The sequence below is a fragment of the Carya illinoinensis genome, chromosome 2 (assembly GCF_018687715.1).
Source record: "Carya illinoinensis cultivar Pawnee chromosome 2, C.illinoinensisPawnee_v1, whole genome shotgun sequence".
Taxonomy (NCBI): domain Eukaryota; kingdom Viridiplantae; phylum Streptophyta; class Magnoliopsida; order Fagales; family Juglandaceae; genus Carya; species Carya illinoinensis.
The window spans coordinates 3,701,988-3,723,499 of record NC_056753.1 but is presented as its reverse complement, the minus strand read 5'-3'; the positions used below and the strand labels follow the sequence as shown (position 1 = coordinate 3,723,499).

Below are 21,512 nucleotides of genomic sequence, written 5' to 3'. Positions count from 1 at the left end.
TAATAATATTTTATTCAATATTTTTCTTTGATCATTTCAACCCATCTCATATCAACTCAATCTAAACCTCTCCTTAAAAAAGTTATCTTAAAAAAGTATATACAATTTATATCTAGCTTAAAACAATGATCAGCATTAGAATCAGCTTGCTCATCCCATTAGTCAAATTTTTCCTAACACAACTTTTCGTCATATATTGCAAATCAAAGATCATATTTTACAATGGCGGATATAAAATAGATTCTTATTAATCTTCATAGATTATAACGTCCACTTCATCTATTAAATTATGTGACACTACATAATTTGACAATGATTTATAGGAAGTAAAGTTTTATATTTATTGATTTTTTCAAAGTTCGGTTAGATGGAAAAATATAATTTTCAATGGTTTCGTTGGATACTCTGATACTTTTTATAGGAGAGATGATAAAGTATATGTCGCTCTAACGAAATTGATTGATCAGTACTTTATTAAGATCACAAATATCCAACAATTTACAAATTTATAGTCTTAAATATATACCCAACAAGTCAGCTGAACATGGTTTTCATTGGCAACTTTTAATCAGAGTTTTACAAACAGAACACTCGATCGTTTCAAAATAAATGTATTTATTATATATGCTTAATCCCAGAACGTACGACAACATCATGTTTCAAACAAAACACACGTAATAACATGATCGATCATTATTATTATTGTTATTATCCACTTTCATATCAAACAAACAAACCAACCAAATGATCCTCTGATCAATTCATCCATCCATCCCAGACGTTCAAGCAATTTGTCCTCTAACGTTTGCGTAGACCCTGGCCGGCCGGCTTCTCCGAAGTACTGCTAGTACTAGCACCGCAAACTCTCCTGCCATTGTTAGGGCCGTCGAGATTCAGATAGCAGCAACGGTTGGTTCTAAATGTTTTAGCCTGATATTGTAAGTTTCCAACTGGACCTGCATTGGAGCGTAGAGACTTCACCCAATCGAACTTCTTGGTATTGGCATTCACCTGCGGTACTGCTGCTAGCTGCAGCTTCATCTTGTTTTCTGATCTAGCCCTAGCAGTCCGAGGTACTCGACCCCTCTCATGATCATGACCACCGTGATCTTTCTTGGTCTCTTTTATTTCAATCTTGGCTCCTCCTTCCATTCTTATGCTTATGTTCACTTCGAGAAGTGTTTTGTTTTTCCTTTCCTTTTGCTGCTGATAGAGTCGGTGCAACCTGAGAGCATGATGGTATATTCCCTCTTTAATCTCTTCCTCCAAATCTCTGCGAATTCCCAGCTCTTCTTCTGATCTCAGGCCTTTCCTTTTCAGGACATCAGTCCTTGAATGGGTCTCCCTCAGATCAATCTGTACCAGAATTAAACCTGTCTTAGTACATGATATATATGATCAGTAAGTCAAGAAAAAAAAAAAAAATGCAAACTTTGTAATGATTTACCAATGATCCATATGCATTGATATGACAACTCAGATGATCAGACTCGTCCCCTAATGACGGCAGATCAACATGAGATAAATCTGAAAAACCATTAAAAGGTTGAATAAGAGAGCTGAAACTTTTAAATATTATGAGAGATCGAGGCAGAGAACCAAAAACAGATCAGAGAAAAATCAGATTTTTAACCTAGTAATATATCTGCTTTGTTATCCATTTTCTGCTGTATGCTTGCACTTTGCACAGCAAATTCATCCTCCTTAAATCCTAGTTGAACGATTGGGACTGCTGAGAATGGGACCTGCTGTAGAGTTGGAACGAAGAGGACATAAGAGAGGATGTTTTTAAGGAACGAATGACCGTTAGAGACGTTATTTTAGTTGGCTTATTCAACTTCAGGCGCCAAATACTTCAGCTTGAATTAATGGGACATTGATTTTAGGATGTCTTGGATATTAATAACAATTCTAAAAATTGGTATTTTTTCTTTACGCGGAAGGAATTGCTGGGTTAGGGGTGGGTTGCCCTTAAAGCACAATCAATATAGGGTACCATACCCACATGTTTCATGTGTGTGCCTAATCTATGGATAGTAACACTTCCATTGGGCTAAAGAGGCTTTGCTGAGGGGGCCAGTGCGTCTTCTCGATTCGAGGCCATTTGGGCTTCCTAGGCCCATATCAGACAAAGTTATCATGTTTGGTTCAAGACTCTCTTTGGAAATGGAGTACTTTTCCTTCAAAGGAAAAAGACTTCGGAAAGGTATTGGCTTGATGCGGATCTGGTGCTCGTGATTCTGAAGTAGGTGAAGGTGCCAACTGCCAAACCGCCAAAGCTTCCAACCAAACCTAGTCCGGCTGCTGTTTGTTTTTTTAACTTTTAAATGTTTCTTTTCAAACTTAATAAAAATACGCCAAATAAAACATGAATAGTACTTATACTTCATAATATAGTACAAATTTCATATTATAAAGTTCCGATCTAAGTTTTTCGTTTGAAAAATCAAATTATATGCTATCAGATCATCGTACTCTTTATATATAATTTGTTTCAGCTAAATGGTAGGAGAGATAATTGTAATTTATGTTAACTCTAAAACCTATAAAAATCTTATATGAATAATTTTTTTAAAAAAAATATTTATTCGGCATAGAAATTTTATACAAAATAATTTATACATAATTTAATATCATTGAACAGATTATTAAGTTTTTTATTCTAAAATAAATATAATATATTATATTAAATTACGTCATTATATAATTCTTTTTACATAAAATTACGTGTCTTTGTATCATATAAAGATATGTAATTTATCTTAATATTTATATTTATATGATATAAATATATTATATCATATATTTTTGTGTAAACTTAATATTTATAAGATATTATTAAATGATATATCTTTCTTATTTCTAAATTATCGAAACCAGAGAAAATTAAAAAGGTTCCAGCTTGGTTTATTATTTTGAATTTTTAATAAACAAATTATAGAATTAGAGAAATACATCAAGAGTATTTTGGTCACAAAGGTGTTCTATTGAACATTGGAAAGCGACCTTTTCGTGGTTTTTAAAGTCAGCAGGCCTCACTCTGTCGTTTCCGCTTCACGCATACACACGGCTGTCTCTGTTTCCCCTGAACTTTTCCTTTCATATTCTGCAATTCGATTCTTTTCTCTGCAATCCAAAGATCCCCGCATTGTTCGAGTTTTTATTTCATGGACGCTCTCTTGCATTCGATCACCCCCAATTTCGCTCTCCCGCGCCGCGACTCTCACCCCTCTTATGGACTTCCGGGCTTGAACTCTCCTTGCCGGCGATCAAACTCAGCCCATGTCGCTAAGAAACTCCTTGTGTCTGCTGCGACCGAAAAGCGGGGCCCCGACCTCGACTTCAACGATCCTGATTGGAAGTCCAAGTTCCAGAAGGACTTCGAGAGGCGCTTCAACATTCCTCACATCACGGACATTTTCCCCGATGCCATCTCAATTCCATCCACTTTTTGCCTCAAAATGAGGTCCGCTTTCGTTTGTTTCGCTTTTTTAAAAGCATATTGTGAATTGCATGTTAAATTTTTTTATCTTTCCTTCTTTTTTCCTTTTTATTGGTGCTATACTACTATTTGAGTATTAGATACTGAGATATTTTGCATGATCGTACTTATCAAAGCAATTACTCAAAACTATTTTCTTTTCTTTTTTGGTGGAATGTTTGGCGCATTGCTTTCTTTAGTTAAAACTGGAAATAACTCAAACTCCATTTGTATTGTCTTTTTGAATTACTTGATCCAAAAAAAAAAAAAAAAAGTATTGTCTTTTTGAATCTTTTTTTTTTTTTCGTGTTCATTTTTATTTTTTATGATGGCAGGACACCGGTGTCAGAAGACTTTGCAGGAGGTTATCCATCCGACGAGGAGTGGCATGGTTACATAAATAATAACGACAGGGTTCTTCTTAAGGTATATTTTCTTTCTAGGAAACTTTTATGTTTAAGATTATTCTGGAACTCTTTGTAATTTCAATTTGATTAGTCTTCTCATTCAAGCTCATACCATTCTATCAATCTCTATAAAAAGTTTCTTTTTCTTTTATTTTGGATCATTTGGGTCTGCGCCTGTTCCTCTCTTCTGGAGAAACTTGTCTCTGTTTCATTTTACATGATGCAGAAAATGTAATTGCGTAAGATGGTGCTCAATATTTGAGGTTGCAAACTGATATATTCATTGTAATCTGCCTTTGTATTCAATATTTCAGGTCATTAACTACACGTCACCTACATCTGCCGGTGCGGTGTGCATTGATCCTGATTGTACTTGGGTAGAACAATGGTAAATATCTATCTTCAACCTCTTGTAGGAGTTGTGATATCCTTGAATACGTAACTATTAGCAATGAGTAGAAGACTTTTTAAACTCCTAATTTTTTATTCAGAAAAGAACTGGGATATTGTTGTTATAAGAAGTAGAACCTAAAGTGCATGGAGATCCATAGAGGTTTACCAATGTGAGATTTTGGTGTAGAAAAATGGAAGTAGTGATTATGGTTGGTGTTGGAAGGTTTATGGCTCTATTTCTATGTGTTTGCAAAATAATGAATCAACTACCAGAAGGGTGGGTGATTGTACACAAACGAGGAGGTTTCAAGTGTAATCAAGCATAGGGAAAAGTTCCATGAAAGTTTCTTTTATTTTCTGACTTGTGTAACAATTACATGCCAATTTTTTCCACGAGAAAACTGTGAAGGATTAACATGGTCTGGAGAGGCATGCAAAAGGATCAAGGTTTTCCGAGAAGATTCTTTGATTTGGACTAGGCTGCCTTGAGGAGATTCAACCGAAAAAGAAGCTCCAGAAATTGTGGGTTTGGTTGGGCCAACCAGCCTTTTGAATTTGCATGAGAAAATGTGCTATTCGATACAAATTACACACACACATACTCATACCCACATGTATATGTGTGTATTTATATAACCACAACCTACCTCCCTTGATATTTGGAAAAATGTTGCCTATTTACTGGACTCAATAAAACTTCTTATTACTTATCCAAACAAAAAAGAAAGAAAAATGTCACGTGCTTATCTTTTATGTTGATGACACTCCCACCCCTTGAGATAACCATATATTTCCTTAATTTTCCTTCTCATCTAAATAGAGATCAAGGCATTCATAACTGAGGTTATTTTGGATGGGAATCTGGTTAAAAAAAAAAACATTTTCACAATTAGTCACAAACTGTGGGTGTAAGGTTACGTAAGGTGTATTTGTTATATGGATCACAAACCTTAGATAGGGGTGTAACCGGTCCAGTTTTGTACATTTTTAGAATCGAACTGGTATACACCGGTTTTAAAAATTTAAGCACCGATATTGGACGATTCACTACCGAAATTGGAACTTCCGGTTGTTTCGGTTTCGGTCTGGTCCTGTCTGGTTTTTCTGGTTTTACAGATTATCTATGTTAGTAATAATATGATGTTTACATATACTAAACTATTAGTCTTTATATTATAGTGTAAGTGCACTATTTTATAATAATTAACGCATACTAGTATAGTATTGAATTTAACTATAGTCTCTATAAGTTCTAGACTTTTTATATGAGTATATATGATCAAATGTGTAAAAGTGTATTTACAAAAAGAATATATTTATATATATTATAATTTATCATGCCAAAAATGTCTTTATCCTTGATATATATATATATATATATTAAAAGTAAGTTTATATTAATAAATTAATATTAATGTTTATGTTTAAGACTTAAATTTATATGTTATATAAAATGTTATATTAAAAATTATAAGATTTATTTTATGTTATATCACATGTTATATTAATTTTATGTTATAAGATTAATAGACTTGAATAATAAGATTAGAATTTCTTGTTATATTAATTATCAATTTAACATATAATATATATAATATAATATCAAAAATTATAAATATATATACTGTTCCAGTTTGGTTTAAACTAGTTTTCAAAATATGAAAACCGGTACCACACTAGACTGCTTACAAATTGGACCGAATCTGTCCGGTTCAACCGGTTTTCCTATTTTACCCCTAACCTCAGGGATGGAGTACTGTTTCTGAAAATAAAAGGAAACTTTAAGGGAGATTGTTATGGTGTACTTTATATATGTATATTAGTTTCTTACATGTCCAATCACGGTAAGAACAAAACAATAACTGGGCACCTTGGAGAAGAAGTTTATGCAAATCAGCTTCAGTTTGGTTGAAAAGTAGTGCAACTTCACATTAGTGATATCTTATCTCATCAAATTTCTCACATTAACTCACAATTGTATGCATGTATGCTTTCGTTTATATAAGATTAGATGTCAATTTGACTGCTACTTCATAATGTGGTGGTACGGAAATGGAACTTTTCAGGGTTCATCGTGCTGGGCCTCGGGAGAAGATATACTTCAGGCCCGAAGAGGTGAAAGCAGCGATTTTAACTTGTGGGGGGCTGTGCCCTGGTCTCAATGACGTCATCAGACAGGTAATTGTCTTGACTCTAAATTAGACATTACTATGTTTCTTTCTGTTTGACTCATATCAAAACTGCAGTTACTTGATTGTAGCTTGGGTGCTTTACAAAGAACAATTCCTGCTTAAGAAGAACAGTATAGAACCTAACCTGTGACAATTTTGCTTGTAAATAGTATTCTTTATATGATGATGCTTGAATATTAAACACAAATTTCCATTGTTCATAGCATTCCACTGAAAGTAAAGTTTTTTTTATTATAAGTAAACGAATAAATTCTAATGAAAGTAAAATTCAGACAAATAAATTTTGTAGAATTTACTTGCACTTTCATTCTACTGAAAGTAAAATTGAGTTGAGAAATTTCATAATTCTGCATTCTGACAACAAGTATAACCCTAGCATTCACTAGCGATGCGTTGTTTGAAGCCTATGTACTTTGTGACCGCCTATGTACTTTGTGACCTCAAGTTTTATGTAACATTTCACTACTAGATCTGGTAATGGAGTTACAGAACTTAAGAGGCTAAAGGAAAAAACTAATTCATCATGACTTAGATTGATTTTATAACTAATTCATCCATGTCTTTTTGCAGATTGTCGTCACACTCGAAATATATGGTGTGAAAAAGATTGTTGGGATTCCCTTTGGTTATCGTGGATTTTCTGACAAAGAATTAACTGAAATGCCGGTATTTCTGTGCCTTCACAGTTATTTAAACATTAATTAATTCATCCAACAACGCTGCTGCATACTTAAGATAAATGCATGTTTTTTTATCTTCTTTATTGTTGTAGTTATAGATTAATTTGTTTAGGTTCTGGCTTTGATCATCAGCTGTCGAGGAAAGTGGTTCAGAACATCCATCTTTCTGGTGGAAGCTTGCTAGGCGTTTCACGAGGAGGACCTCCCATAAGTGAAATCGTGGACAGTATGGAGGTGCTCAACTCATTTCCCTTTGATCAATTAAGTTGGGAATGCATCATGATTCCTGATAGTTAGAGTTATCTGATTTTTTATTCTGCATCTTGATGTCAGGAAAGAGGAATCAACATGCTCTTTGTGTTGGGTGGGAATGGCACGCATGCTGGGGCCAATGCGATACACAATGAGGTTGTTAATCTTGTGGCCCTCCTAGTAACTCGGTTCACTGTGTCATGTAGTTTTCTGGTCATTAGTAAGATTATCTTGCCAGAATAAATCTGCATGGAACCTGCAACGGAGAAAAATATTAAATGTGAAAATTTGCTACTGAAGTTGTTCATCTAGTTGAATTACAAAATTATGCATTATAAAATAAATTAATGAATGGATGCATGTATAAATAAATAAATAAATAATGGCAGACATTATTTGAGTGCCAAATACTGTAAATATTGCTGTTATCTTCATCTTCAAGGCAATGGAAGTGAGATAATAGTATGCTGCTATATCTTTAAGATAATAACATCAGGTATCTTACAGGGTCTACATTTGTGGCTCCATTCTTTGTTCTTGCATTTTTTTATATGTAATGAAAACAAGGATCATTAAAAGCACAAGAAGGTGCAATTCAAGTACACAGGGCATATACAACTAATACAAGCGAATCAGCTATCTAGAAAGAGAAGAGGACACAAGAAAACTTTGTTTTTGTATGTTGCTAATGTGTTCCTATTCCTTTGTAGGGATTGCCTTCCCAAAGTTTAATGTTGTATATTTTCTGCTTTCAGTGCCGTAAAAGACAGATGAGGGTGGCTGTAGTTGGTGTGCCAAAAACTATAGACAACGATATACTGCTGATGGATAAAACTTTTGGTTTTGATACTGCTGTGGAAGAAGCACAAAGAGCAATAAACTCTGCATACATAGAGGTACACCACGTGCCTTTTAGTTGCCCATGTGTGGATATTTATATCTCTCTACATAAGGCTTCTGATGAGTTCTTTCCTGCTGTTGGTTTCTTCATGGTGAACTGCTGTTATTTATTTATTTATTATAATTTTTTTTTTTTTGCTTCAAATTTTTATATAGGCACACAGTGCTTATCATGGAGTTGGCATTGTGAAATTGATGGGTCGCAGCAGTGGATTTATAGCTATGCATGCATCACTAGCTAGTGGCCAAGTTGATATATGCTTGATTCCCGAGGTACTTATTTCTAGAAACTGATTTAGTAGTTATTTGGTGAGCCCTTATTAATCCTACTGATATTCACATCTTAGGTACATTTTAATTTGCACGGGCCTCATGGCATTCTGCGGCATCTGAAATACCTGATTGAGACAAAGGGCTCAGCTGTTATCTGTGTTGCAGAGGGAGCAGGGCAGGTGAGTTACATAAGGAATTCATACTTCCACTCAAGATCACATTTGGATAAAAGAATTTGGATTTGTATTTCAATTTTAAATCGAGATATTTAAAATGTATTGGTTCAAGAACTTTTGATTTCAAAAAAACTTTGTTTGGATGGATTTTAGAAATTAATGGATTTGGAATCTATTGTAACCTATTTGTTATTTGAAATTCCTTTTGCATAAATAAAATCCAGAATTCAAGATTTTGAGTGACTAAAATCCTGGTGTAATCTGATCTAAATTCAAATCATCTATAGTTAATGTCCCCCTAATGGGGCATTTGAATTTATTGACTCAAATCCAAATCCTCCATTCCAATCTATATATCCAAATGTACCATAAAGGTTGAATACTATTAACTGACCAGCTGGCCTACATTTCCTTCTTTTTTGGCTTTGTTGAATTCCATGAATAACTGCTTCTGTTCATTCCACTACATTACATAGATCTTTTAATTTCTTCCTGATGTTTTATCCTCTAAAAATATGGTAAAATGCTGTATTCTGTTGTTTTCTAATGCAGGATTTTCTTCAGAAAACTAATGCTAAAGATGCATCTGGGAACACTGTACTCGGAGATATTGGTGTACACATTCAGCAAGAGGTTGGTGGTTTTAATACTTACCATGTATCTTGAAACATTCAGCCTGTGCTGAATTTGTGTAGAGCCTATCTCATCACTACTTCCTGAAATTTTTTTTATCCTCTCTCTCTCTCTCCCCAATTAAAATCTCTATTGATGGATATGCAACTTTTGCTTGCTATTAAATGTGGGGCATTGCACTCATTCTATGAATTCAATCATGAAAAGATTTGTTGTAACGATCCAAGGAAAGTTCATGGCACATTTGGGTTTATTCTCTGGAAGAACTAATTAACATTACAGGTAGAGCCCTTTGAATTCATTATAAAGGTCAAAAACTTTTCCCAGACAATATGAGATTTCATGCACCAAACTCTTTTTTACCACCTTCCTATGGATATGGGGTGTTACAATCTCCCCCACTCAAATCTCTAACATTCTCATTATACCATCCCATTGTAGCATGATTCAAGGCTTGGCGTGGTTGAAGTTTTACGCTTATAGTAGAGATTGACTTTGATACCATTTGTAACTTTAACTATCTTTTTAGAATATAATTCCAAATGTGATTTGACTTTCTTTGCATTGTTTCAAATGGGATCGGAGTCAATCTTATTGGTGTGAAACTTGAGCCATTCCAAGTCTTAACCCATGCTACAACCGAATGGCTTGGTGAGCATTAGAGATTTGAGTGGGGGAATTATAAAATCTTAAGATCCCAGAATGTTTGGGAGGGAGGTTGTTGGCATTTTTAATGATTTCCAAGGGCTGAAATTGTAATCTTGACTAGTTCTTTTTTAGGATAAGCCATATGTGGCTTTGGATGCAATTGGAGTGTTCTTATTTCTTGGATACAAATTTGCCTCAAGGCTGTATCACCAAATAATGGGATAACTTTCAGTGATGACATAGCTATGATGTTATATTTTTTATTAATCCAATGACATATATTCTTTCTAGTATTGAACTGCACGTTAACAAGTTTTGCATTTTGTGTCATGTTAAATAAAATTTCAGCAAGCTAGGCGCATTTGAGTTTTCACAAAAATATATTTTTCGATATCATGTATTCTCTTGCTTTTGAAGAATTGCTAACATTTGTGGAAAGCATCCCATAAAATTAATGACTTTGAATCATTTAATGCATATTCTAAATGGTTTCATTGGTGGAGTTTTTTTTGCAACTATCCTATAGGATGCTGACATATGATAACCATTTTTCTGTCAGATAAAAAAAAAATTCAAGGGGATTGGTATTCCAGTTGATGTGAAGTATATTGATCCAACGTACATGATCCGTTGTGGACGTGCAAATGCATCAGATGGAATTCTATGCACTGTACTAGGGCAAAATGCTGTTAGTCTCTCTCTCTCTCTCTCTCTCTCTCTCTCTCTCTCTCTCTCCCCTCTGTGTGTGTGGGAGAGTAAGACAGTCTCTGCTGCCTTGGTTTGCAGCAGTTCTCAGGTATGGATTTCAAGGTGATGGCCAGTATCCAGGTTTCCTGTGGAATAGTTTTTGTACTTAACCTGATTGGCTGACACTAGCCTCTAGCATGGCATCTCTTTCTTCATCTTGTTTAGACACGATTCACAGGAATACCGTGGCTAAATATAGGCCAAAAAGTGGTACGAGTTTCTTTTGAAATAAATCTTTAAAACCACGAATGCCATTAAACCAAATGTCATTTCTTAACAACCTCACTATCGTTTTAGTTGTACTAACATGGCATTTGAACAGGGCTTTTACCAAGTGATTAGCCAGTAGATCACCTGAGCAGAAATAAACATCTAATGCTTGGCTTATTTACCAAGTGATGAGCCAAGGTAAAGCCTTTAATTGCTAAATGGGATGATTTATCAAAACCAAGGATCGAAGCAGTTTGGTTGGGTCCTATTTGATAATAATTGGCAACCCTAGAAAAGTGACCTCTGAGATACATGTTAGAGCAAGTTATGTGCCATACCCTTCTAACTTTCAATGGAGAATTGTCTATATATAGTCTATATATATATATATATAGTTCATATGGAATATTGCCTTAACTACCATATTGTGTTTACTGATGAAGAATATGATATGATTAGATACGTTATGTTATGATTATGAAACGTTCTAAGGTTTAAAAAGGCTGGTTACGGATAAATATCAAAGTCTAAAGAAGTTTTGTTTAGAAAAGATTGTTTTATAAGTAATCAAGAGGTTTTATAAATAAAGCAATAGACATACTCCAAGTACACAATATGTATACAAGAGTAACACCTAAGTAGGATTTACAACCGAAACAAGAAATTCATGGACACTTGATCCTTTAAAATCTATTGCCACTGCCCAAAGGAGCAAGGTGTTGAAGAAGACGACTTTAAGCCCTTAGAAAATAATTGAGACTTTCCAGTTAGGAAATTTTATCCTTAATTGAGACTTTAAGCTCTTTCACTTGACCTCAAACTTGCCGCATTTTTCAGTACGCAAGTCTAGACAGCTGGTGAGCCCAGATGTGCTAATTTCAATGATTGGTCAAACTTGGATCATTTTGAGTCTTGGCCTAGGTTTAACCAACCTTTAAAACCACTTAGGGTTTGCCAGCTACCATGGCATATATTGGGTTGTTCTCCAAGTGCTCCTCAGTGAAGCAGGTTTTAACTAATTGTTTGCATTTGCCCTCTATTTTTTCCTTTTTCTTAACAGTTCAGTTGTGCTGATGGGTATTCAATCTGGATTGTTGGTCCCGGCAGGTTCATGGCGCATTTGCAGGATATAGCGGCATTACAGTAGGCATATGCAACACTCATTATGTCTACCTTCCAATTCCTGAGGTCATTTCTTATCCCAGGTTGGTGGACCCCAACAGTAGAATGTGGCATCGTTGCTTGACTTCAACAGGCCAGCCTGACTTTATCTGATAAACTAAGCTAGTCTTATTTACGCTGAGAGGCTTGAAAAATATAAGCTTCCAAAGAGTAGAATTTAGGAACACTTCAGAAGGTTCATTGTTACTCTGCACACTCCATGCAATAATACCAGAGGATGGCATTTCCTCCACCATTGAATTTTTGTTTAAGAGTGTAGAGCATTACTTTTCTCGGATTCCTTTCATAATAAAGTTCCTGAAGAACCACCAAGCATTTTATGCATAGTTTTAATGTTTTTTACAACATTAAATTGTAGCTCTGAAATATGTTTGCCAATGTTGAAAATAATACGAACTACCAGCTGCAATTATCTCGTCCATAGAATTCACTTGCCAGTTTCAGATACAGAGAGGTTGAATGGTTTTCAGTAGTACTAAATCACGTAGAGTGCTCAATTGTAAGAACAGTTTGAACAACATGATTATTAAATCCACGGAGGTATATCTTGGTCACTGTCGGCTTCTACTGTTCTATAGCATACAGCTTAACATGATCTGTATATTGATCCCACAAGACATTGATCATATTTTTGCATGAGCAGTGATGCCTGGAAAATGCTATATTGTACATTCAAATTCCACTTTTATCTTATTGTGATGACGTGACATTAACTATTAAAGAATAAGGACTGATCTAATGATTTATGTATAATGTCATGTCAGTTCATGTGATGAAAATGAGATGAGAGTATAGTATATAATATCAATTGCAGTGCCTACATGGTTTTAGCTGTAAAAATGTGTTTATAATGCTAGTTCCTCCCTTTTGTTTGCAATCTAGCACTAGGCAATGAATAATGGTGGAATTGTCCCTATATATGCCTGGCAAATGCACGTAAACCAAGGAATAATTTGTTGGGTTCGTTTCTTTGTCTTGGTGTTCATGTGTGCTCTGAATGCTTTGTTGTCCACCAAGAAAACAGCCTGGTATGGTCCTAAAGCAGGCTAATGCGCATGACAAACATGAATAACTCGTTAAAATATGGTTTGGACAACAGTTCTCCCGACTTGTCAAAGAAAATAAGTGTGAATTTTCTTGCAACTGATACACATGGCATCTATATGGATGTGGGTAAGATGGGAGTAAAGGTGCTCTGCATCTTGACTGAAATGGATGCCATTTTTTACAAAAACATAATCGTTTCACGTATGAATCTCACTATACTTCCGAATACAATGATAAAAATGTTTCATATTTTACATTAAATAGAGGTTATCCATTTCAAATGAAATGAAATGAAGAGAAGATGATCTGAATTTAGCTTGGGTGTTGGATTTGTACTGGTTTTGATTTGATGTGGTACACAACTACACATGTTCAATGACCGGATACAAGAAACACCCGTCCTACATCAAGGGGTAGAATTCAAATTCTCATTTTTATTTTTTTATTAAGTGAACAAAAATATTTTTGATAATTTTTAATTACATAAATTGTATTGATATGAAAAGTTAGGGTTTCAGACAAACTGTTGCCTCATGCTTCGTTGCGTCAGATTTGGTTTCAGGCAAATTGTTGCCTCATGCTTCGTTGCGTCAGATTTAGGGTGTGTTTGGGTGTTGAAGTCTCTTCAACACTTCTCAACACTTCTCACTACTATTCATTACTTTATTATTACTTTTCACCTACTTTTTTTACTATTCATTACTTTTTACCTACTTTTTATTACTATTCATTACTTTATTATTACTTTTCACCTACTTTTTATTACTATTCACAACTCTCCTCAACACTTCTCAACACCCAAACCCACCGGCTACGTTTGGGGAACATGAGTATCTGAGGTATTCTCAATACTTTTTAATACTATTCATTATTTTATGATTATTTTTTACCTATTTTTATTATTATTCATTACTTTTCACTTACTTTTTATTATTATTCATTACTTTATTATTTTTTTTACCTACTTTTTACTACTATTCACAACTATTCTCAACACTCATTGAGAGGGCTTGAACATTGGGAGTGAAAAAACCTTAAATTATCTCAAACAATATATATAGTTTATATTTTGAAAAAAATATATTATTTATTTATAGTTTTTATTCCTGTTATGATCACTACGTAATGTCTGAGAAGAAACTAAACATGAAAATCTGTCTCTTGGGTGTCTCATGTTGGTTGATGCTAATTTTAAGTTCGATTGTTTTATACATATATGTATATATATATATTTATATATTATGTGTGTGTGAAAATTATGTCACTTTTGAAGGCAAATTTTGATTTGGGATAGCAATATGTGACATTACATGTGAACTCAACAAGAATACAACACGACACAAAATTAGTAGATTTAAGTGATATAAATGGGTTCAGGTTAAAATGGATTATTCTTTTAAGACATGATTAATAAATAGATCAATAACGAGACAGTCCGCTTAACCCAAAATTAACCCGCAATAACTATTTAAATGTTATTTCAAAATTATAATTTTATTATCATTAGATTGTAATATTATTTATCTATTTATTTGAGATATTGTGACTACTAATAAATATAAATTTTAACTTTAATATGAAATTATATTAATTAGGTCAAATAAATTATATGGGTTAGTTCAATCTATTTATATAAAATGAGTCGTGTTGTGTTACTTATTATTTAAATAAGTAGTGTTAGAATTTGAAGATCTGACACATTTAACATAACTGGTTGTGTTCAGGTTAACCCATATAGTCGAGTCCATAACTTAATACAATACGAACACGATCCATTAATGTGAATTGCCACTCCTAATTTTAACCTTTCATTTCGAGCGCTCATTTGTTGAGATTAACATCTTTCATCAAGATTGACTATCAAGATTGTGTTACAATTTTTATCAAATAATTGTCATCTCTCAATTATAAGCTGTGACATCAATTGTCAAGAACTTGTGACTTCCATGTTCCGCCTCAATTCCATGGCTCCTCTCCTACAAATCTACCTTCTACCATCCACTGACATGGATTAAAATCTCAAAACTATTGTATATATTCCATACACTTTATGATAACTCTATCTCATATTTTAAAAAGAAATATTCGAAGCAATTTAGGCATTTATACAACCTAGATAGAGTTTGTATTTTGGGACTTACTCCCTCCTCTACATCTTTTTTTTAATCATATTAATTTTGTGATCCAAAAAAAAGTATATCAATCTTTTATCACAAAGAGTTCTTTTACTTATAAATTAGTATATAAAGCATATTTTCCATGTCGTTAATATGATAAAATTTGATTTGTACTAAATTTAGATTTTAAATTTATCTTATAGATTAAATTTTGTCGCCTCAATCTATGTTTGACATACATGGGTATAAATAGAATTTTTTATATTAAAATTTAAATGACATCTTTGTCCACAACCAATGGGCTTTGCACCAAGCTTTTGAATGCCATTCTTAAATGGCTGGTATGATCCATATTTACCGTGCCAAGATAATAACTGGTATGGTAAAAGTATGTGTTTTGTACTGAACCAAATATCGACTGTATCAATACATTTTGATCAATATCGGCCAATTTTTAATATATTGACCAGTTTTCAGTGTACCGATCAAAATTAATATATTTTTATAATTAATTTAAAAATCCTAATTTTTTCGTAATTTTCACTCCGGAAGTAACCTGGGGAGTGATCTAGCTATTAATGTTAGAAAAGCAATCCCCCAATAGCCCTGCATCATGTAAGAGGTTTATTGAGCTTCGTCTACATCTAAATACTACCCTATCATTTTATCACCAATGACACGCACCACTGAGTAATGGGTTCCTCCTCTCTCTCTCTCTCTCTCTCTCTCTCTCTCTCTCTAGGAGATTCTGCTCCCCCTTTGGGCCAAGATATACCAGATGAAACCCCCCTCAGGCGAATCCCCCTCGCCCCACCTCTCGCAACCAAGCCCCCCTCTCCACTTACGTCTTCATCAATAAATTATGTATAGCTTTTGACGTTTCTGGCCTTCCTCCATCTCTGGTGAGGGCACAAACTTGAACCTTCTGATCTCCATTCTCCTTTAACATGCCGCTCAAAAGCCCCAGTCACATGGAGTAGAAGCTTTGTTATCACTCACCAATCTGCTACAAATCTCTGACATTCTCAAAAAATTTAAGCGCTTGATGGGTTGAGGATTGGAAATCTGGCATCTTCTTTTCTTTTTCATTTTCAGATTTATAGATGATGAATGTATCTATAGATGCTGAATCTTCCGTGTAGTTTGAGTTTATGTGATTTTTTGTGGTGCTTGTAGATCTTGGCTATAGATCAGTTTCCATCATTTTTTAAACAAGAACAAAAAAAGAAAATAAAGAAAGAAAGAAAAAATTAAAGCAAAACATAAATAAACTAAGGGTCATGAGAATAAGTAGGATGATCTTCCAAAGGAATGGAAATATCCTCAGGTGAAAGTTTTTCCAAAAAAATGTTTAAGTCATTGGCCATTTACTTTGAAAATATTTCCATTTTGAGAATTAGCAATCTCAACAGTTCTATATAGAAATACAATCTTAACTAAATAAGAACCACTCTACCTCGATCTTAATTTGTCTGGAAATAGGTAGAGGCAAGAATTGTAAAGTAAAACTTATTCATTGGACTCAAAATTATTTCTCTGGATGTGCTTATCATGTAACATTTTCATGCGCTCCTTTGACAATTTGGAATTGTCATATGCATAATGTCTAAACTCATCCAACTCTAAAATCTGAAACTTTCTTATACAACCAGCAAAAGGTACTTATTTCATTGTTGGCTTTTGGTAGTTATTATTGTCAATCTATTTTAATATCTGGAAGCTGGGTAAGTTAGGAGTCTGCAAACACAAAAAAAAAAAAAAAAAAAAAAAAAGATCCCGAAAGATGATTATGGGTTGTTTGAGGTGCATCTAGAGAAAAAGAAATTATCTGAGTTTAGAAGATACGGAGGAAGAGATTTTAAGGACTAATTTCTGAGTGAGATGGGTCAGGTGGTCTGAAAAACCAAGCTCAACAATGGATGGTCAGCGTTGGACTAAGATGATGGTTGTGGAACTGAGCTTCATCTTGGGCAATAGGCTTGGTGGCTATGCAAAGAGACGGGCTTGGAGACGAAGACGAGAAGAGCCCGAGAACTTGGAGAACACGATTTATTTGACTTGCTTGTGGTGAGATCTAATGTGTTTATTATATTTTGCCTACGTGTCGTCGTGTGAATGGATGTTTGCTTTTCTAACTTTAATAGCTGGACCGCTTTGCAGCAGCTTTGTTCACTTCAATTCTTATATTTAAAGATTATTTTCTTTACTTTTTTAATCTCCTTTTTTTTCTAGAATTGAAAATTAAACTCCTATTTATTTTTATGATGAAAATGAGTGATTCTTTCTTTAATAATTAGATTGAAAACTTAAAAATATATATTAAGTTTTATAAATATATATTTTAACATTTTAAGATTTATATTCATATTATTTTAAAGTATAATTTATATATATAATTAATTTATATAAATATAAATGATTTGTATCTATATTAAAATATCCTTAAATCACAATCACATCGCGACATTCAAAATCTGATTCTCGCCGTATTTATTATGCTTCATTACTCCTAGAACGTCTTTTCAAAACTATTACAATTGCAAATATTGACCGGTCACGTATAAGACAAAATAGTCGTGGGCATGACATCAGCCCAACAAGGTCAATTTAAAAACATAAAAGATTGCACTTATTTCGAGAAGAAAACGACATCGTTTCTGATAAGTTATTACTCTGCTCCTACTCATCCTTACCCTATCATTACTCTTGTATAAAAGAAGAAAACAAAATCTAAAAGAGAAATTAAGACTCTTTTTTTTTTATTCAAATTTAAACTTTTTTATTTTATTTTATCTAATTATTATAATTTTTTAAAATCTTTCTCTAAAATTTAATAAATAATTTAATTTTTTTAAATTTTAAAATAAAATTAATATTAAAAAATTATATTATAATAATATATTATTCAACTTTCAACAAAATATTTTATTTCTTCTGAACTGTACGAGATTTAATATGTTGCTCCGTGTATATACTTACTCTCACTTCCTTTTCTCTCATTTGAAAATTGAAATGAAAGTTACAACCAAAAATAAAAAAAAAATAAAAACTGGAGTTTTTAAGCACCAACAACATACAGCTTGACAACCACCACCATCTCTATTTATTTGGTATGGCTGCTTCATAATTTCTGATTATAGACAGCTAGTGACTTCCTTTCTCATGCTGCTGCAAATATGACACCTTCTGCCTGAGCTGCTTTCCATCTTAATTTATTTGCTCAAAATTCTCTCTCTATCTCTCTTCGAAACCAATCTCATTCAACCAAATTAATTGGACTTGGGTGTGGAGGAGAAAAATTCACATTTCATGACTAGATGTCCATATCAGATGGTCTTTCCTGGTTTCTTCCTCTTATATCTGGGCTGTTATGTAAAGAATTTGCATATGATCCTACTGTTAATTCATCACTTGTATAGCTCAAGCATGTAGCATCTAAAACCCCAATGGGGCTTTGGGGTACAGGGGGAGCGAAGGCACTAGCCACATTAGCAGATCCATTAATCAGTGATAATGACAGATCTTTGATCAGATCAAGACATTTCAACACTCTTCCCTGCACATTCCACAGAGAGAAAAATCAATTTTCATATTAGATAATCAGATTGTTGTTTTTGGGGTTGGGGGTGGGTTGTGTGTGGTTTGGAACTTTGGAGTGGTTAAAAAAGCATATCCTTTTTAAGAGCAAAAGCAACTTTGTCCTGTCGTCTGTATCCGTTGTACCCGTGGGCACCACCAATTTTACCTTTTCAACACATACGAAACAAGTCATGGCCCTATCAATGTCCACTGCTCTCATTTGCCTTGAAACAGAAATAGCCACAGCCGCAGCAATTTCAGAAGGCCTGAATTCCAAGAAGTCAATACCTGCATTCAATACCCAACTATCTGTACGTTAACCCCATTAATCCCCAAGAACATCCAAGTACGACACAAACACATTGTGCTGAGGGGAAAAAAAAACACACACACACACAAACACGGTTTGGGACAGACCTTTGATTATGCTCAGTATCAGTTGTACTGATCTAGAGATGGACAATGTTGATGGATGCTGAACACCGTTAATCTTTCTGAGGAAGTAGCCAATGAAAGAGAGAGGGGTAAAAGCTTGCATTCTCCACCCCAATGTGCTCAGCACCAGAAGCTCCATTCTTTGTACAGTTTTAGCTTCAAACACAAACTGGGGTTCTCCCACCTGCCCGCAAACCCATCAGATTATATGAAAGTGCAAACCAAAATTTTGAATTACCGAGCATTAATTTCATACCTGTAAATCTACCAACTGAGGCACTTTAGTCTCCTCCATTTTGGATGCTAATGACAAACAAGCCACAGCTAACAACTGCACAGCCCAACTTTTTCCTCTCTATTCGCCCAAGAAAAGTGACAAAAAAATGTCGATGATATCAATGAGTAAAGACAATAATACGATAAACCACGAAAGACGCATACTTGGTTTCAATGTCTGAAACTTACTGGTAATTCATAAATTGATAGGAAGCGATCCAAATAGTTAATGGATAGACAAGCACTTAATGCTCCAAAACTGAAACATGCACGAGCCTGCTGATCACATTGCACCATACTCTGTCACCAATAGAAGTGACTCTTCCGATAACAAGAAAGAGGACACCTTTAATCCTCAAAATATTAATCAGAAAAGATGGAAACATAGCACACAAATTCATTAAAACGAGTAAACTGGAGGAAACCACGGTAAAGATTGAAAGAAAACTCAAATCCAGCAAAATTATCTGATCGAGTTGCCAAAAATACTTATCAAGGAATGAACATTACCAACCCTGATCCATCAAAAATTTAGAAAAGAAATCACAGAAAACCACTGCCATAAATTAAAGGAAACTCAATGAAAAGACGAAACACATTAGAATATTTAACCCATCATCAAAAATTGGTTAAGAGAATTAGAGCTAGCTCGTAATTACGAGCTAAACCGATAATCAAGGATGGATCATAAAAGCAGAGAGGATGGAAACGAACAAGACCAACCTTCCAAATCCAATCAAGAGCCTCTATCCTAGCACTCAAGTCCAAGTCCCTACTGCGCAATCTCTTGAGGTAATCATCCGAGGGCAAATACTCTCTCTCCCTCTCTACCATTTCTCTGACTCTCTCTTCGCTTTCCAGTGGAAAACCCATCAATGATTCGGATCTAATTATATCAAAAATCGGGTCTTGATTTCGTGTGTGATTGCTTAGCTTGTTCCAAGAGGGTGAAATCCCAACCCCATTATTGGCGTTGCAATCAAAGCCATCAAAACAAGCATTACAGTTCTCTGAACACAGAAGATTTGGGGGGGCACGGTCAAAACTTCCGGCCATTGAAAGGACCTCAAAAGTCTCTGAAAATCAGAGAAAATAAAATCAAATGAAAGGTCTGAACAAGGGATTGTCAAAGATAATGGCTTGCATGTATGAGCATTATTTATAAAGAAAATTACAAATAAAACCAATAGGAGAAATGTATATTAAGAGATACCCAGTGAATGACTGAACGTACAAGTACAAGAGAGAAATGGCCTTTTGGTAAACCAAAAGGTTGGTGAAATATTTTTAGATACCCAGTGTCTGTGCCTGTACAAGGACAGTGACCGAGTGAGGGAAATGGCCTGAACGCGGGGCTAGTAACTAGTAAGAGTGGTAAAGAGGGGAGCTTTATGTAGGAAATGAATATTTGCTTTTAGGGTAAGCGAGTACGAAGCACTGGCGGGAGAAGGCTGTACTCATCGGCCAAAACATTAAAAAAATAAAAAAATAAATAAAGAAGGTAAATTTCGTAATCAGAGACTTCCTACTTAGAAGGTACTTTGCAGTAGATTTTATTTTTTATTTTTTTGGAAGTAAAGAAAGAAAAAAGATATACAAAGAACGTTAATTTACAGGAATGGCAACAGTTACTGAAGTCAAAAGGGGCCGAGATGCATGTGATTATATGTTTATTGAGATCGGCGTTGTTTGATTATGAGAAGAATGATTGAGAATAGGTTGTTGTTGAGGACTGCAATCTTAAGATTCTCATTAATCGCTTGAGTAGATACAAGCTTCTCTTTTGCCAACTTGGATTTATGTGATTAGAGATGTAATTGGTCCGCTTCAATCCAATTTTAGATATATTTTAATACCAAATTGATATATATTAGTTTTGAAATT

The 21,512-nt window shown here is 34.2% G+C and overlaps 3 protein-coding genes across 7 annotated transcripts; 1 reads left to right on the top strand and 2 right to left on the bottom strand.

Moving 5' to 3' along the window:
- Positions 1-534: 534 nt before the first annotated feature.
- Positions 535-1,788, bottom strand: LOC122301967. The gene is made up of 3 exons (XM_043113307.1): positions 1,634-1,788; positions 1,448-1,527; positions 535-1,356 (listed from the first exon to the last, which is right to left on the bottom strand). The coding sequence occupies exons 1-3, from the start codon at positions 1,659-1,661 to the stop codon at positions 799-801; spliced, it is 666 nt and encodes a 221-aa protein (XP_042969241.1). The 5' UTR covers positions 1,662-1,788; the 3' UTR covers positions 535-798.
- Positions 1,789-3,006: 1,218 nt separating this feature from the next.
- LOC122297523 (ATP-dependent 6-phosphofructokinase 5, chloroplastic-like) lies at positions 3,007-12,500 on the top strand. Of its 2 annotated transcripts, none has more exons than XM_043107626.1 (13): positions 3,007-3,466; positions 3,817-3,907; positions 4,203-4,276; positions 6,348-6,459; positions 7,044-7,139; positions 7,286-7,387; positions 7,487-7,561; positions 8,161-8,301; positions 8,462-8,578; positions 8,653-8,757; positions 9,307-9,387; positions 10,595-10,723; positions 12,053-12,276. In XM_043107626.1, exons 1-13 carry the CDS (start codon positions 3,168-3,170, stop codon positions 12,137-12,139), a joined length of 1,509 nt encoding a protein of 502 aa, XP_042963560.1. In that variant the 5' UTR covers positions 3,007-3,167; the 3' UTR covers positions 12,140-12,276. The 2 variants fall into 2 exon arrangements, with proteins under 2 accessions (XP_042963560.1, XP_042963553.1); XM_043107619.1 differs by having other exon boundaries at positions 3,010-3,466; positions 12,100-12,500.
- Positions 12,501-18,310: 5,810 nt separating this feature from the next.
- LOC122297502 (cyclin-D4-2-like) lies at positions 18,311-21,022 on the bottom strand. Of its 4 annotated transcripts, none has more exons than XM_043107592.1 (7): positions 20,842-21,022; positions 20,352-20,704; positions 19,818-19,928; positions 19,609-19,707; positions 19,335-19,536; positions 19,084-19,205; positions 18,311-18,894 (listed from the first exon to the last, which is right to left on the bottom strand). In XM_043107592.1, exons 2-7 carry the CDS (start codon positions 20,682-20,684, stop codon positions 18,652-18,654), a joined length of 1,110 nt encoding a protein of 369 aa, XP_042963526.1. In that variant the 5' UTR covers positions 20,685-20,704; positions 20,842-21,022; the 3' UTR covers positions 18,311-18,651. The 4 variants fall into 4 exon arrangements, with proteins under 4 accessions (XP_042963526.1, XP_042963517.1, XP_042963531.1 ...); XM_043107583.1 differs by having other exon boundaries at positions 20,863-21,021; XM_043107597.1 differs by having other exon boundaries at positions 19,818-19,907; positions 20,863-21,021.
- Between the last annotated feature and the right edge of the window lie 490 nt (positions 21,023-21,512).